Below are 13,597 nucleotides of genomic sequence, written 5' to 3'. Positions count from 1 at the left end.
GCGTCCTCGTTTATTGCGCGTTAGGTCAAGTATGATTTCTTACAAACCCGCCCAAATTTCACTTCTCGCAGGCATCTTTAAAAACAGCAGGAACCTAGACATGACACTTTCTTTTGAAAGAAAGTGTAAGAAGAGAGTGTTGCGCACAAAAAAGAAAAACGCGTCCTATATCCTTTCCTGATGGACATTTTCTCGAATACCAGACGGCATGCAATCAGCGATGAAATCGGGCGTATCATTTTCTACAGCGGATATGCACTGTCTTTACAGAGACTTCGCGAATCAGGCAACGAGGCGCAGGGCCATCCAGCTCTTCACTAAATCCGCGACGAAGAAACCACCATGTACAGCGTTTTCACGCAGCAGACTTCAGTTCCATACATCGGTGAAATCGTCGTTCCTGTCGCTGTCGTTGCGGCACCAGTGGCGGTCAAGATGCCGAGTCCACCGGCACAGGAGTCCAGGGAGTCCTACAGAGCCCACACTACATCGCTGGAAAGCGTCGTGGTGCGCCATAACGACCCCAGGCAGCCGACGTCGAGCACTGTGATGAAAACAAGGCTGCTAACAAGCGTGTCAGAAGAAAGCGTTCCAGATATGGGCATTGGATCTTCTAAGGTACTGTGAGGTGATAGTGCATCATGAACGGTGGCATAACAATACACTTGAAATTAAGGAATAGTGCTCAATATTGCGCAGATAGTACACAGATAATCGAGACAGTGGCGTCAAGAATTTTAATAATGTAGTAAAGGCAGCGGAACGACTCAATATTGAACTGGGAAGTACCAAGAGCAGCTGCGTAAACGTGATTGGACGTAATGACGAATAGGAGACAGAAACTCCGTGTAACTGGCGATGAGGTTAGAAGGAGGCTTTGCAAGATATTTGAACTCCGTTTAAAAACCTACCTGTAAAAAAAAAAGCAAGAAGGAACGAAGATTAACGGCCACACAACGAAGGATATAAAAGAAAATGGTCGCGTAAAATTATTAGGACCCTGTAACACTTTTTGAACATGGCAATTACTTCACATTGACCATAGCATGCACAAAGGGGGTGCATTTACCTGCATACATTACCAGTACGCACATAAGGGAGCTTGTAATTCTGCACTAATTCCCGCCTACCATTTCATTTCATGTTCTTGAAATACCTCCTTTTCTTGCTTATTGTCAGGCACGACTATGACCGTAAGCTCTTGGCCGAGTTTCTTCAAGAGTGATCAAGCAGTGCCTCCGAAAATACACCAATACCAAAGAAATCTCAGTCCTAATAAGGCGATTGCCGATCTGGTGGCTGCAATCAATGATAATGCGCAATAATATGGTGCTCGAGATCCGGCAACGCGACGGGCCCGTCGCACAGCTTGCGCAGTCTTGATAATAAGCGTACTATCCGTGAGACCCTTGTTTCCACTGTGAGCGACGAGTTTCCTTCCAGCCTACGGTAGTTTATTTCTTTAGTCGAGGATACGAGTTCCAAAAGAACTCACTTCACAAAAAGGTTAAACGCATTACTGGAATAGGTGGTGTCCAAAACCCGACGTCTATGATGTGTTTCCGTCACCCGCTAGCGCTACCGCCGCATGCAACCAGGACAAAGTATAGCCTTCAAGATCCGCATCTGTTATTTAGAGGGTGACACCACTGGGGGCGGGGATTTGGATACCAACTATAGAACCTTTTCGCGGAGTAGTTTGCTCTAGAGGAACGAGATGGCACTTTCGGCGGCGCGCCGCACGTTGCTTCAGCAAAAGCGCCCGAATACGAAACCATTACCACTTCTGCCCTGCTACAGTGCCATCAGCTGTCAGAAATGCAACTGGGTGTTTGCTGAAGCACTGTGCTGTATTCATGCTGCAAAATGTGGAACGGTAGGGGGAAGACGTGAGCAGTAGTTTCTGCAAAGTTGCAGCAAAAATAGCGACTGGCATAATAATGAAAGGAGTGAATCTGTGTGACCAAGGCCATGTACCACTGCTACATAAGGATGGCAGTTGTTGCCGGCCGTTCACAATGCATGGTTTTCCCCGAGGATAATCAAAATCATTCATCCACCAGCGTTGTATCTCTAACCTGAAAAAAAATAACTTCAACCGCGGAACGTCCGTAAGAGTGAGCACCGCTCGGTACACAGTGACAAAAAGAGTACTAGCGCTGCTTCTTGGCATAGTCAGTTTCTCGAACGGCTACAGACATCCAGTCCAACTAACACCCAATGTTACAGCCACTATATCGCCAAAAGCATCAATAATAAGTGAACGGGAGCACTACTAAATAAATGTACTAAAGCATGGTGGCAGTGCGACTACACCGACAGCACACGAATGTTCGAAGCTTGACGTTTCATGAAGATTCACAGAGCAAGCGAGTGACTAAAGATAATGCGACTTTTGTGCAAGCATTACAACGTACACAGGATCCACGTCCAAAGCCTAATTGCGCGCAGCAAAAACAAGCCTGTCGCAACTGAGCACACCCGAGAGCGATTAGGCAGAAATACAATCAGATAGTGACTGCACCGAAAAACTTTACTGGGCCAGAAACACTACGAGTCGTTTCTCCAAATTGTTTGCCACACAAAGAATGAAGAGCAAAACACACTCATCCTGATTTTATTTATGAGCGGAAAGCTTTTATAGCTTGAAAAACATTTTTAGCCCCGCTTCAAGTATAATCCCCGTATAGGCGGCTCGCGCGGTTTGCACAAGGCGTAATGAGCTCCGGAGTCTGAATTTGTGGCCAAAGTTTCACGTCGTCCACCCACTCACCGTCCGCGATATCCACCGCAACAGAGGTTTGCTGAGCCGCATCAGCATCATGCACAACCATTGTAAACACGGAGGCAAGGGAGGCAGCTGAGCAAGCATTGGACGCGTCACCACGTGACGAAACATGGCGGCGCCTACGGGATCGCCGCGAAAATGGTCTATCAGCACTGGATAGAGACGCATTAATTGGTCCGCATAGCTGCTGGCGTTTCTTGCGCCACCGTAAGCGCTGGGTTTTCGCTGGGGAGACAAACGCAGTCACATTTCTTCACGAAGGCCCTCAATTTTATCGTATACCAAAATGCATCAGCTAGGTGTCACCTGTGCCCGCCGGTGGGCGTAATGCGGTGGCTGCCATGCGGGTAGATTATCGCATTCAAATGACTGAGCAGTGTACATATGCTGTCTTGTTTTCCTCGCGCTCTACCAATGAATGACAGCAAGCGCAACCTTTTATCTCGTCGGAATACAGAAAAGCCCAAAGCTGTATTAGCGTTCTATAACATGTCCATGTCAATGTTTTCTGGTGGAAACCTCTCGCAGTGTGCATACAGGAACTACGAGTAAAGAGGATTCTCGTGAATCCGTCACTTCTTCGGTGTATTAGCATATACGATTAAATAGATCGCCGCGATTAAAATGAAAACGCTGATTTTACACAAGCGCGTGCATTAGCAACACGTAGGCGCAGGACCAAACTATATTGCTCATGAAATTGCAAACGCACAACAGACACGCATACGCGAACAATCACATGTGTAGTCTTACGAACCATCAGCAAGAACTCGCCCAACAAGAAGCTTTGTTCAAACAAGTGCAGTTCTTTTACAAGGCTAATTAGTTCCTATATTTGTATATCCTTTACAAAAATTCACGCATATAGTGTATATCTTCCGCTGCGTAGAAAACATTCTTTCTCTTGTTCTGTTTATCAGGTAGTCGCGGCCACCAGTGTCGAGAGAAGGTCCCCGTATCGAGCCACAGAGCCCATAGTGATCCGGTTGTTTCCGGCCACCGGAAAGACCCCGCCCGCCACAACTGCAACTGAAAGCAAGACAACCGAAGGCTAGTATATTGTACAGCTATTCGAGAATGCAGTGTTGCAGCTACTTGCATTGAAGCACAGCTGAAAAAAAAAAGAGATATGCTAGTTGAGTACTACTCGTCTGATCTGTTCACGCACCCAAGAAACTGACGCCATAATAGAAAGATGCTGATGTCAAGATATACAGGGTGTCCCAGCTATCATGCATCGCGCATTTTAAAAAAATACGGGCCATTCTACGCGATGATAACCAAATGCGCATATTGTTCGAAGTCGAATAAAGGAGCCGCCAGTCATTTTTTGTCGATGCCAATAAATTTATTCAATAATTAGGCTATTTTTAAATTACTGCTCTAGAATAGCGTGCTGTCAATAAAGAATTCGTAGGAAATTGAAAGAAACACAAAGCTGCCCCCTCCACTTTCCTCCTTGCGCGGTCTTCGGCATCGCCGTCTTTCATCGCCCACTGCGCTCCGCGTTCGCTCTTTCATTATTTGCTGTGCTCATTCGCTCGGTTACGCCGAGAGACAAAGCCGACGCTCAACGCAGGAACGGGCGCCTGAGAGCTGTGCTCTAAAATGAAAAATATCGCGTGACTAACCGTCTGCCCGCACTAAAATGCAGACTTGGGGCAAACAATTTAAACAGACAGTGAAGTGATAACTTCTTTGAGCTGTACTATCAAATTGCAATTTTAAAACACACACAAAAAAAGGAAATCACTGCACAATACCCGAGGTATTGTACAGTGCTTATGCGTTGGAGTGCGTGCCGTTAATCTCTAGTGGGAACGGAACCTCCGTCGGTACCTTACCATAGAAATTGAAAAAATATATATATATGTATTGTATGTTTCCCGCTCGGCGATTTCAACGCCTGTGTATTTGCTACTTGCCTTGATCGCCCGTGCATGATGTACAAGCCTTCGGATTCTAAATAGCATATTGGTACTTGAGATCAGTAGACGTATTACTGTTTGTCAAACTTCGTGCCCGTTAAGTATCCGCAAACATAGTGGTGCTCGTTTTACAGCCAGGACTGCCTTCTGTCGATGTGCCTGCGGGGAACGGCGAGTAAGGCCGACTACTTCCACCGGAACGGACACAGAGGCGGACCAGCAAGCGGAGGTAAAGCGCCAGGACTCGCGGATCTGCACCTGCGATGCTGGCCTAGTGGAGAACCAGGCGGCGACTCCGGCTCTATTTTCGGAGCCACCTGTCGGTACGCAATGGGCAACTCACCTCAACCTTCCACTGACGCAACGAAGAGCCACTCGTAGCTCCAAACATATCAAATAGGAGATCGATATAATTTGGAAGCTTCACGTAATTTTAAGAGGGCACGTATACAACCGCTGCGAAACCTCCGGAAGCGTGAAGGAAATGTCGTTTGACATTAAAGAATGCTATTATGATAACGAACGACCGTACATCCCAGCTTCCAAGACCTTCCTCAACATGCTAACAAGGCTCCATACGCAGCACGCTAGAAATGGATTACTATACGTTTTTCTAATGAACTATTCCTTTCGCCATGATAACAGCGCACGGCAAACCAGAAACACAGAAAGAGAAAAACACGGGACAAGCGCTGTCCATCAAATCAAACTTATCGGAAAGAAAACGTGATTTGTGTAGAATTAAAAACAATAAGGTGCCCGCCCTCTCCCCATACCATAAAAAAAAAGCCACAATGACACAGTACACTGTGGGTGAGTTAAACAGAAGATTACACAGATAAGTCACTTCTCTTGTCAATCTTGGAGTGTTACTCCTTCCTATTTGTACTATACTTTCCTGATTTCGTGTTCCGGTCCTGCACGCCATCGCGTGCCGTTTTCTCAGGCATATGTGACTTAGCGGCAGAGTTGGCAGATGCCACCAAGCAAACACGCCCATAATCATCCCAAAGATGCTAAAAAAAAAGCGGCGCGACTTTTGCGAAGAAGCCCAAAAAAAGCGGCAGTTGAACAAATGTTCTCATTCTTGAAAATTGTTTAATTATAATAGGAAAAAATCGCAGAAATACGAAGTGAAGGTAAACAAATAACTTTATTCATTTTCTACACAAGGAATATGCGCAAGAATGAACGAAAACACTCATTTAATGTTTAAAAAAGTCTCCAGGGTAGTCTCCAGACATATAGCTACCGAGCAAGCCGCAATGCACTAAATGCGGTAGTTTCTTCTAAATATGGTCACAACTGAGACACAGTTCGCAAAAACTATGTATCTCACGCTTGTCTTGAACATTTATTTCTAAATCACAATAATCACTTTCTTTATAATATATATAGTTGGAATCTACAAGGATTAGGCTTTTTTATGGTATATACCACAATTTTATATCCCAACTAGAAGACCCGCCACGGTTGCTCCAAAAGTACTGATAACGGGAGGCGCGTGCCGCTGGAGTGGGACCGCCACCTTAACGTCCCATTTCAAGGCAACATGTGCACGGCATTGAGAGGAGGCGAGGCACACGCCGCTCCGCGAGGTGTTTGCTAGGCAACGCAGTGACGTCATAGCTCGGCGAGGTTTAGCGACATCAGGCGCCACTTTTTAGGGTTAGCTAGAACAGCTTCGCTGTTAAAAAAGTTGTCGCAGTTTCACCTGAAAGGCGAAGCATCAATTGCGATAGCAAACTTGTAGAGAGCTATACGGAATAATGATATTAGCTTTATCAGCTGTATAAACTTGGACATGCAGCAGCATCGGCAACACGCAGAACTGTTGTCGACGCCATCGGCGTTTTGCCCGCGTTCGCTCAAAATGCGTGCGGCGTTGGTGACTGTTGCTGGAGCCTCTGATATAAATAGGCACTGCGTGCCGCAGCTAAACGTCGCCTCCCTTCCCTCCCGCTCCCCCACGGCCTCTGGCTCGTCGGAAGAAGGCGCGTTTGCTCTACATACATGGTGATTGTGAAGGAGAACAGAGACGCCTACTTCTGCAGCCCTTAAGCGAGCACGGCGCAGAACGCGCGTTTGTTCTCCGCCGTGCGTTCACTCCCCGTGAAAGACACGCCCCTCGCGCCCTTTCACTCGCACATACAGCGTTCGGCGCGCGGCGACGATTTCTTCTCCAAATGACGTCATACGGAACCTCACGGCGACGGCGACGCCGACGGCAGAAATCTGCTTTTGAGTGTCCATATAATTGCTATCGCAATAAAACGCGACAAGCGACTGCAAAAATCTACAAGCAACTCGGTGAAAAAAGAAGCCCAAATCCGCTTATTATAAGTGGAACTGGCCACCCTGCTTAGCGCGCAAGAGGAAAGGCGAATCAAATTGAAGAAAACTAGAAAGAAGGTTGGGCGACTCCGCAATGGCCTATTTGGGCGACAGAACGATGATAGCGAAAGAGAAGCAGAAAATGAGAAAAAATAATAAGAATGCTATTTCCCGAGCGAGACATTTGCGGCACGAAAACTGTGGCCTGTAAACGTGGGCTGCAATTTGCCTCAGCAAGGTCTCGTCTACCCACACTGGTAAATCTGGTCATTCTATTGACGTCTTTGTAGGTAAAAAAAAAAAGAGAAAATATATGTCTCGAAAATATAGCAGTTAACTCAATCGCTAAGGATTGGCACGTGCACACTGCAATGGCAGCGTCTCGCTTTTCACATTTTTCGTGGTGGTCGAACTTAAATGACCCACTAAGGGGTGAGCACTTTAGGGGCCCGGGATGTCGTCCCTCGTCGGTGGGTGTCACGCACAACAGAAGGTCTACGTAAGACTTAAAATTCCCTAAGAATTCCCCTAAAAATGCATAAAATTTAACCAAATAAGTATAACATAATGGAACTAAGGAAAACGTCATGAATTAACGCATTCATTAACCCAAATTCATGTAAACTCGGTCGAAAACGCCAAGCTGATACCGAAACTAGTCAAAAGAGGGCATATATATATACACATATATATATAAATATATATGTACACACATAGTGCTGAAGAAGAACGATCAATTTGCACTATTTCCAGAAAGATGACGACGACGAGTTGGTTGAAGCCTTGTGCTGGCATTGCCTGATTTTTCTGACCTCTCGCTACGGTGCTCTACTCTCTAAGGGCTCAAATCAATTAAACTAGAATGCCTCTCTACAATATATATATATATATATATATATATATATATATATATATGTGTGTTTGTTCTTGGACCCATATATATAGGGGTGTTCCGCTACACTTGATTCGAATTCAATACGCGCTGTATTTATCGCCGCTCTTTGCAGTAAGGACGCGTGCTGACGAGAAGCAGCGCGCCGCGTTAGAGCCACCAGTGACACGCGCGAAGAGCCGGCACAGCACCCGCGCGGCCTTTCACAAGGTTGTGGAGGCGTGCAGCCGACCGCAGCTGCCAAAGGCCTCGCGGTGGTGCAGCAAAGACCGGCTGCTGACCATGACGGTTGGCGCGGGTCTCATGGTGGGCAGTCTCCTCATCGCCCTGCTGCTGCTGGTGGTGGTGGGGTACCGGGAAGACAGGAACGGCGCCAATGTGGCCAGTGCGACGCAGGCGAAGTGAGTCTGTACTATACTCGAGGGCAATTTTTCTTTAGGGGGCGTGGGGGTGAGGGGCAATGCAGCGAGAGTTAGAGGGGTGTAAGTGCGGCACATGTATTTACTGCGACTAGTCCGAGAGAACTTGACAGCGCATTCGGTTTCTTGGAGATCATGCTGAATCTGCGTGGCTTCCGTGTGCGACGGTTTTGAATTCGCCGAAACGCGAATAAGCGACAAAATTAGCCAAGTTTACCACTTACTGGAGTACGTTGTTTTATGTTAGTGCTAACAAAATTTGTGAGAGTTTCCTGCGGCAGTAGCACAAGTATACTTATTGAGTTCGAATACTCGATCGAATAGCTATATATTACTTACACTGCAAATCATTAGGCATAGCTGACTAGTTAACAAAGGTTATCCGATCAAATTTTCAGCTAAGAACTTTAGCGCACGTATTGCAATATACGAATTGAAGCCAGTGATTTCACAATGCACATCCACTTGAAGAAAAGTTTGGAACTAGGACCAATTTTCAGATTAGCGCAGTCAAACTTGCCGCAAGAATGTACTTGGTCCATTTACTTTTTACAAGATCCCCTTTTATACATTTAAGCTCAAAAGTTACTGGAACACTAATAAATTTTGTCGCCAACTTTCTGAATGCATATCTCGAAGCTGGTGCCGTCCTCAGAATTCGTTCCAAGTGGATATGACTTTAAAAGTCACCGGCCGCAATTTGTAAATTGCAATATGTGGCGCAAAGTAATTTGTTGAAAGGCAATTACTAAAATTTGTTAATTATATAGATAGTCAGATATTTCCTTCAATTTAGTGTCTGCCTCTTAATCTAGCTCAAGAAGTAGAATTGTGCTATATATGTGACGCTGATTTTTTAAAATCAGGTTAACGATAAAATAAAACACCCTGTATTACGTTTCATATTATTGGAAGTGCTAGAGCAAAAAAAAAAAAAAATTCGTCAGATCCCACGCCCTGTGGGAATCATGTTATCCGAAGTAGTGCGCGGGGTGCCTACCAAGTTAACGAAAATTAACGAGAGCACCAAGACGTAGGCGGCTTTTTCATGACATACATGACATGCATGTCATAACAATCACCTCATGACTCCTCAGAAGTCCCTTTAGCAATGTCCAGGAGACCTTAAGGCGAAGGCCTTAGCCATGCTCATGACTATGGCTTCCACCACCATCCTTTAGTGTTTCCTTCACTTAGCACCCACGTCCGAACCCAGTTCAGTGGTTTTTTAAGTGTTTATCTTTTTTTGGCTGAGTCATTGTCATTTTTGCTGAGTAATGTTCATGACTATGACTGCTACCACCATACTTTAGCGTTTCCTTCACTTAGCACCCACATCAGTACCCATTTGAGTGGTTTTTGAGCGTTACTCTTTTTCGCTGTCATTGTCATTTTTGTTGAGTCAAGCTCATGACTATGACTTCTAGCATCATCCTTTAGTGTTGCCTTCACTTAGTACCCATGTCCGTAGCCATTTGAGTGGTTTTTGAGTGTGAATGTTTTTCGCTGGGCCATTGTCATTTTAGGCGGCTGTTTTATGAGCTGCATGACACGCGTGTCATGACATTCATGTCATGACCCATCATTCATGTTCCATACACTCGCGTCAAAGTATGCCAATTTTGGTAAATATCAAGTTAACGATACGACCACGAGAGCACCACATACGTAGGCAGCTAGATAGATAGATAGATAGATGGATAGATACTTTCAAAGTGGCAAATGTTCGCCAAGAAATGCTTCGCATTTAATAAAATATTTGTTTTCTATTCTCCGCAAATGAGAATAAGGGATATTTTCTGAAGTGTGGTTACCTGTGCGCGCAATGCTTCTGTAACTTTCACTTCACTGCCGAAAAAAAGTCTCCTGGGCCTATAGCTCATTCCTCTTGCCATGTTATTAGTCGATGCAACTTTTATATTAATGTGAGTAGCAGTCATAGGATACTTCACTCACTTTCCAGTGTCTGTGCCGGTATCTAACCGTTTTCCTTTCGTGACCACTTGGGTAACTTGTGGCGCTGGGTATATGGGCCGCTCTTCGATGAACGTCTTGGAGGCTAAATTTCGTCACTGGACATCTACCACTGGGTATTTGCCGCTCTGCAATGAAAAAAAATAAAAAAATTTCGAGATTCCTTTGGTGCTTGGCAGAATCGAAACTGCGTCATATAAAGTCACACATTTTGTCTGAATATATAGACGTTCTTTAAATGGGCGGCCATATTGCATAAGCAGCTAGAAGCGCCATCTATGGACAGTCGTCATGCTGGCTTGGGCGAGCGCTCCGTGTTGTATGGCAGGTACACACGCTCAACGGCAGTTTCTGGTGTTTCTGTTTTTGCGTCGGGCGATATATCTAGTTTAAAGTGGCATATTCCACATGGGAAACGGTTTTGTGACGTGTACTGAAGCGGTTTAAGGTAGCATGGCTAGAGTTTCCGTGGAGTTTAGGCGGACGGAGCACCCAGCGCGATGTGTGCGCACGTGTTTGAGCCTACAGAGAGCCTCGGAGATCAATTGTGTATTTCTGAAACTTGAGTTTCAGTTGTGTGACCTTACTGCTGCGTTCTCGCTGTAGTTATAAGCTGTGGTTTAGCAGCAATGAGTAGTTCCGAAACATATGATGATTCCAACAGCTCGGGTACAATTACGCTATGGAATAAGTATTGATGTTTACGTTGAGAGGCGTAAAAATCGTTATCTGTCGATACATTGCACGACTGCCTCGTCTCGCCCACGAATAAAATATTTCTTCTTAGTAATAGCAGCATACCCTACCGTGTGAATTGCACTGTTGAGTGGTTGACTGACCGTCTGCGGACTGCGCGAGCGTTCGAAGCAGCGTAGATGCTTGGCTATGGATATGTTTGTTCTATATAGCGCATTGTCCAAGCATGTGGCATGACCATGCGAGGTTTCATTGCGGCGTTAACAGGTTTTATAGTGTTTTTTTTTTCTCGCAATAAAAGAGGACGATAACCGACTTTTCTTGATTTGGTCTCGTTCGTCTAGTCCTCTACGATGAACTAACCTGTCTTACGGAAATTGTGTCCTCACAAATAGACGGCGGATTCTCCTTATGCGATCCGCTTCTGATATCACTGCTTTACAGAGCAAAAAGGCAATGTCTGAACACAAAGGTTATATCACTAGTACATGTGGCTGGACTAGTTGGCTCATATTGAACAATTTCAATTTTATATCGCTGACAAACTTTGTACGCTCCCACTTTCTGCTTCCATTTCGCGCTCAGTGGCCATAAATACTATCGTCTGAGATTGGTTGCAGAGCTTATAGCTATTATGATGGTTTACCAACCGCCGTGATCGCTGTGCTCGGTAATGCCATCGGTCTCACACAATATTCTATAGCGTAGACATCACATAGTGCTTTGAAGTCTACTAGACTTGAAATGCGTTAGAGCAATGTCGGTAGCTGCAGTAAAGATTTTGTGACTATTGACGCTTGAATGTTTCGGGGCTGCATTGGGGTGGTCATACACGAACATGCACTTTTTTTTCAGTTCTTGCATCAAGGGATTGGATAGTGAGAATATTTACCAATTCCAGCTGGCAATGCACAGACGCCGGTTCTCTTCACCGAGTGAAAATCTATACAGCCATATATATATATATATTTCGACGGGGGGCGAAAGGCAAAAACGCCCACGTCCCATGCATTTGATTGTGAGGCACGCCGTAGTGGAGGACTACGGATTAAGTTTGACCACTAAGGGATCTTTAACGAGCTCCCAACACACGGGACATGGGCGTTCTTGCATTTCGCCCCCATCGAAATACAGCCGCCGCGGCCGTAGCGTGAATGTCTGACCGCAATACAAAGATTCTTACTTTTAATCATGGTTTTGCACGATGACGCGCGCAAACGTGATGAAGCAATCGAACTTTACATATGCAGCTGGTATGTTTCAGTCCCGATAGAACCGTCGAAAATAGGAATAATTATACTTTCGCCTAAATATTCAATTTGCTTTTAAATGTTATGGCTCGCAAAGGACTTCCTTAGAGATTCAAAGAATTTCCTGGTCGAGCAAATCTTCCTCGACGTGACAAATTTCAGTATAGAAATATGGAAATTTTATTTATGTTTCGTGTATTTTACTAACTATTGCGCCTGTTATTGTTCCTTTTCAGGAATACCGCATACACAGAAGAAAGAGGATGGCAGCCGCCGTTGCGGAAAGCCCGCGCACAAGTTCGTCCCTCGGCAAACAGCGGAATGAAACAGAAGCACTTAGATTGGCGCGAGGTGAACCGCACGAACCCGGAACACTGGCACTTTTCAACGTCAGGCGAGCGCGCCTAGTCAGAACTCCATAGACCTAATTAACACTTGTACTAATTTCCGATGTCTCTGGGATTATGCTGTAGAATTGCTAGCATGAAATAAATTGTCATTCTTGTATTGCATCTACAACTGATTCCATTGCAGCCGCGCTTTATATGTAATGCGAGGAACATGACAAGCAGCTATTGAGGTACTATCACGCTCAGTATGAGCTATACAACGCGTGACCGTTTTCTCACGTGATTTCGCGTTGCAGCGCATACTAAGCACCGGTAGCACGTTCACACTAAAGTCCCTAGATTTCCTGTTCTTTTTTAAGTAGCGACATCTAGTCCATCTGCTGCCATTATCTTCCTAGATAGCATGCGACCGTCAACGGCTGCTGCTATCTACGCTGCTCGCAGCAGCGTGCAAGTGATAGTGGGGGAACAGCGTTAGGAAGAACATGGCTGCTGGAATGAGCGCCGACCAATGAGATCCGTTGGCGGTGCTTCAAAGCTTGTCGCTACTTAAAGAAAGCAAATATATATATATATATATATATATATATATATATATATATATATATATATATATATATATATATATTTAGGGACCTTAGTTCACACTAGCGGCAAAAACGGGCGCAGAAAATCGCTCGCGGCATAACGCGCCAACATTGGCATGGCCACACTAGCGGACATTTTTGCCGCCGTGGCGAGCACGTGATATTCTAGCTCTCAGCCGGATTCCTGTGCGGCTGTGATTAGCGTTGTTGAGAGAGTGGGGTATATTTGTCTTGCGGCATGTGCCCACGTGAATTAATTAGCTACTACTCATTAGTCTCCCCGATTGGGAGCGAACGGCATTCCGAAGACCCATTCCTTGGCAATTCGCTTGGCCACAGAAAAATGTTGCCGCTCGCCTGTTTTCGCGGCCTGCTCGGT

At 45.4% G+C, this 13,597-nt stretch overlaps 2 protein-coding genes across 2 annotated transcripts; both read left to right on the top strand.

Annotated features, from left to right (window-relative positions):
* The first annotated feature begins 209 nt into the window (after positions 1-209).
* LOC119459026 (uncharacterized) lies at positions 210-5,033 on the top strand. The gene is made up of 3 exons (XM_049671007.1): positions 210-618; positions 3,709-3,842; positions 4,855-5,033. Coding segments are annotated over exons 1-3 (411 nt in total). The 5' UTR covers positions 210-342; the 3' UTR covers positions 4,856-5,033.
* A 477-nt stretch (positions 5,034-5,510) lies between these two features.
* Positions 5,511-12,769, top strand: LOC125947169 (uncharacterized). Its single transcript, XM_049671554.1, has 3 exons — positions 5,511-5,529; positions 8,058-8,343; positions 12,518-12,769. Exons 1-3 carry the CDS (start codon positions 5,511-5,513, stop codon positions 12,687-12,689), a joined length of 477 nt encoding a protein of 158 aa, XP_049527511.1. The 3' UTR covers positions 12,690-12,769.
* The last annotated feature ends 828 nt before the right edge of the window (positions 12,770-13,597 follow it).

This window comes from Dermacentor silvarum, chromosome 7 (genome assembly GCF_013339745.2).
Source record: "Dermacentor silvarum isolate Dsil-2018 chromosome 7, BIME_Dsil_1.4, whole genome shotgun sequence".
Lineage (NCBI taxonomy): Eukaryota > Metazoa > Arthropoda > Arachnida > Ixodida > Ixodidae > Dermacentor > Dermacentor silvarum.
The sequence above is the reverse complement of the archived record's forward strand: the minus strand, read 5'-3'. Positions and strand labels throughout refer to the sequence as shown.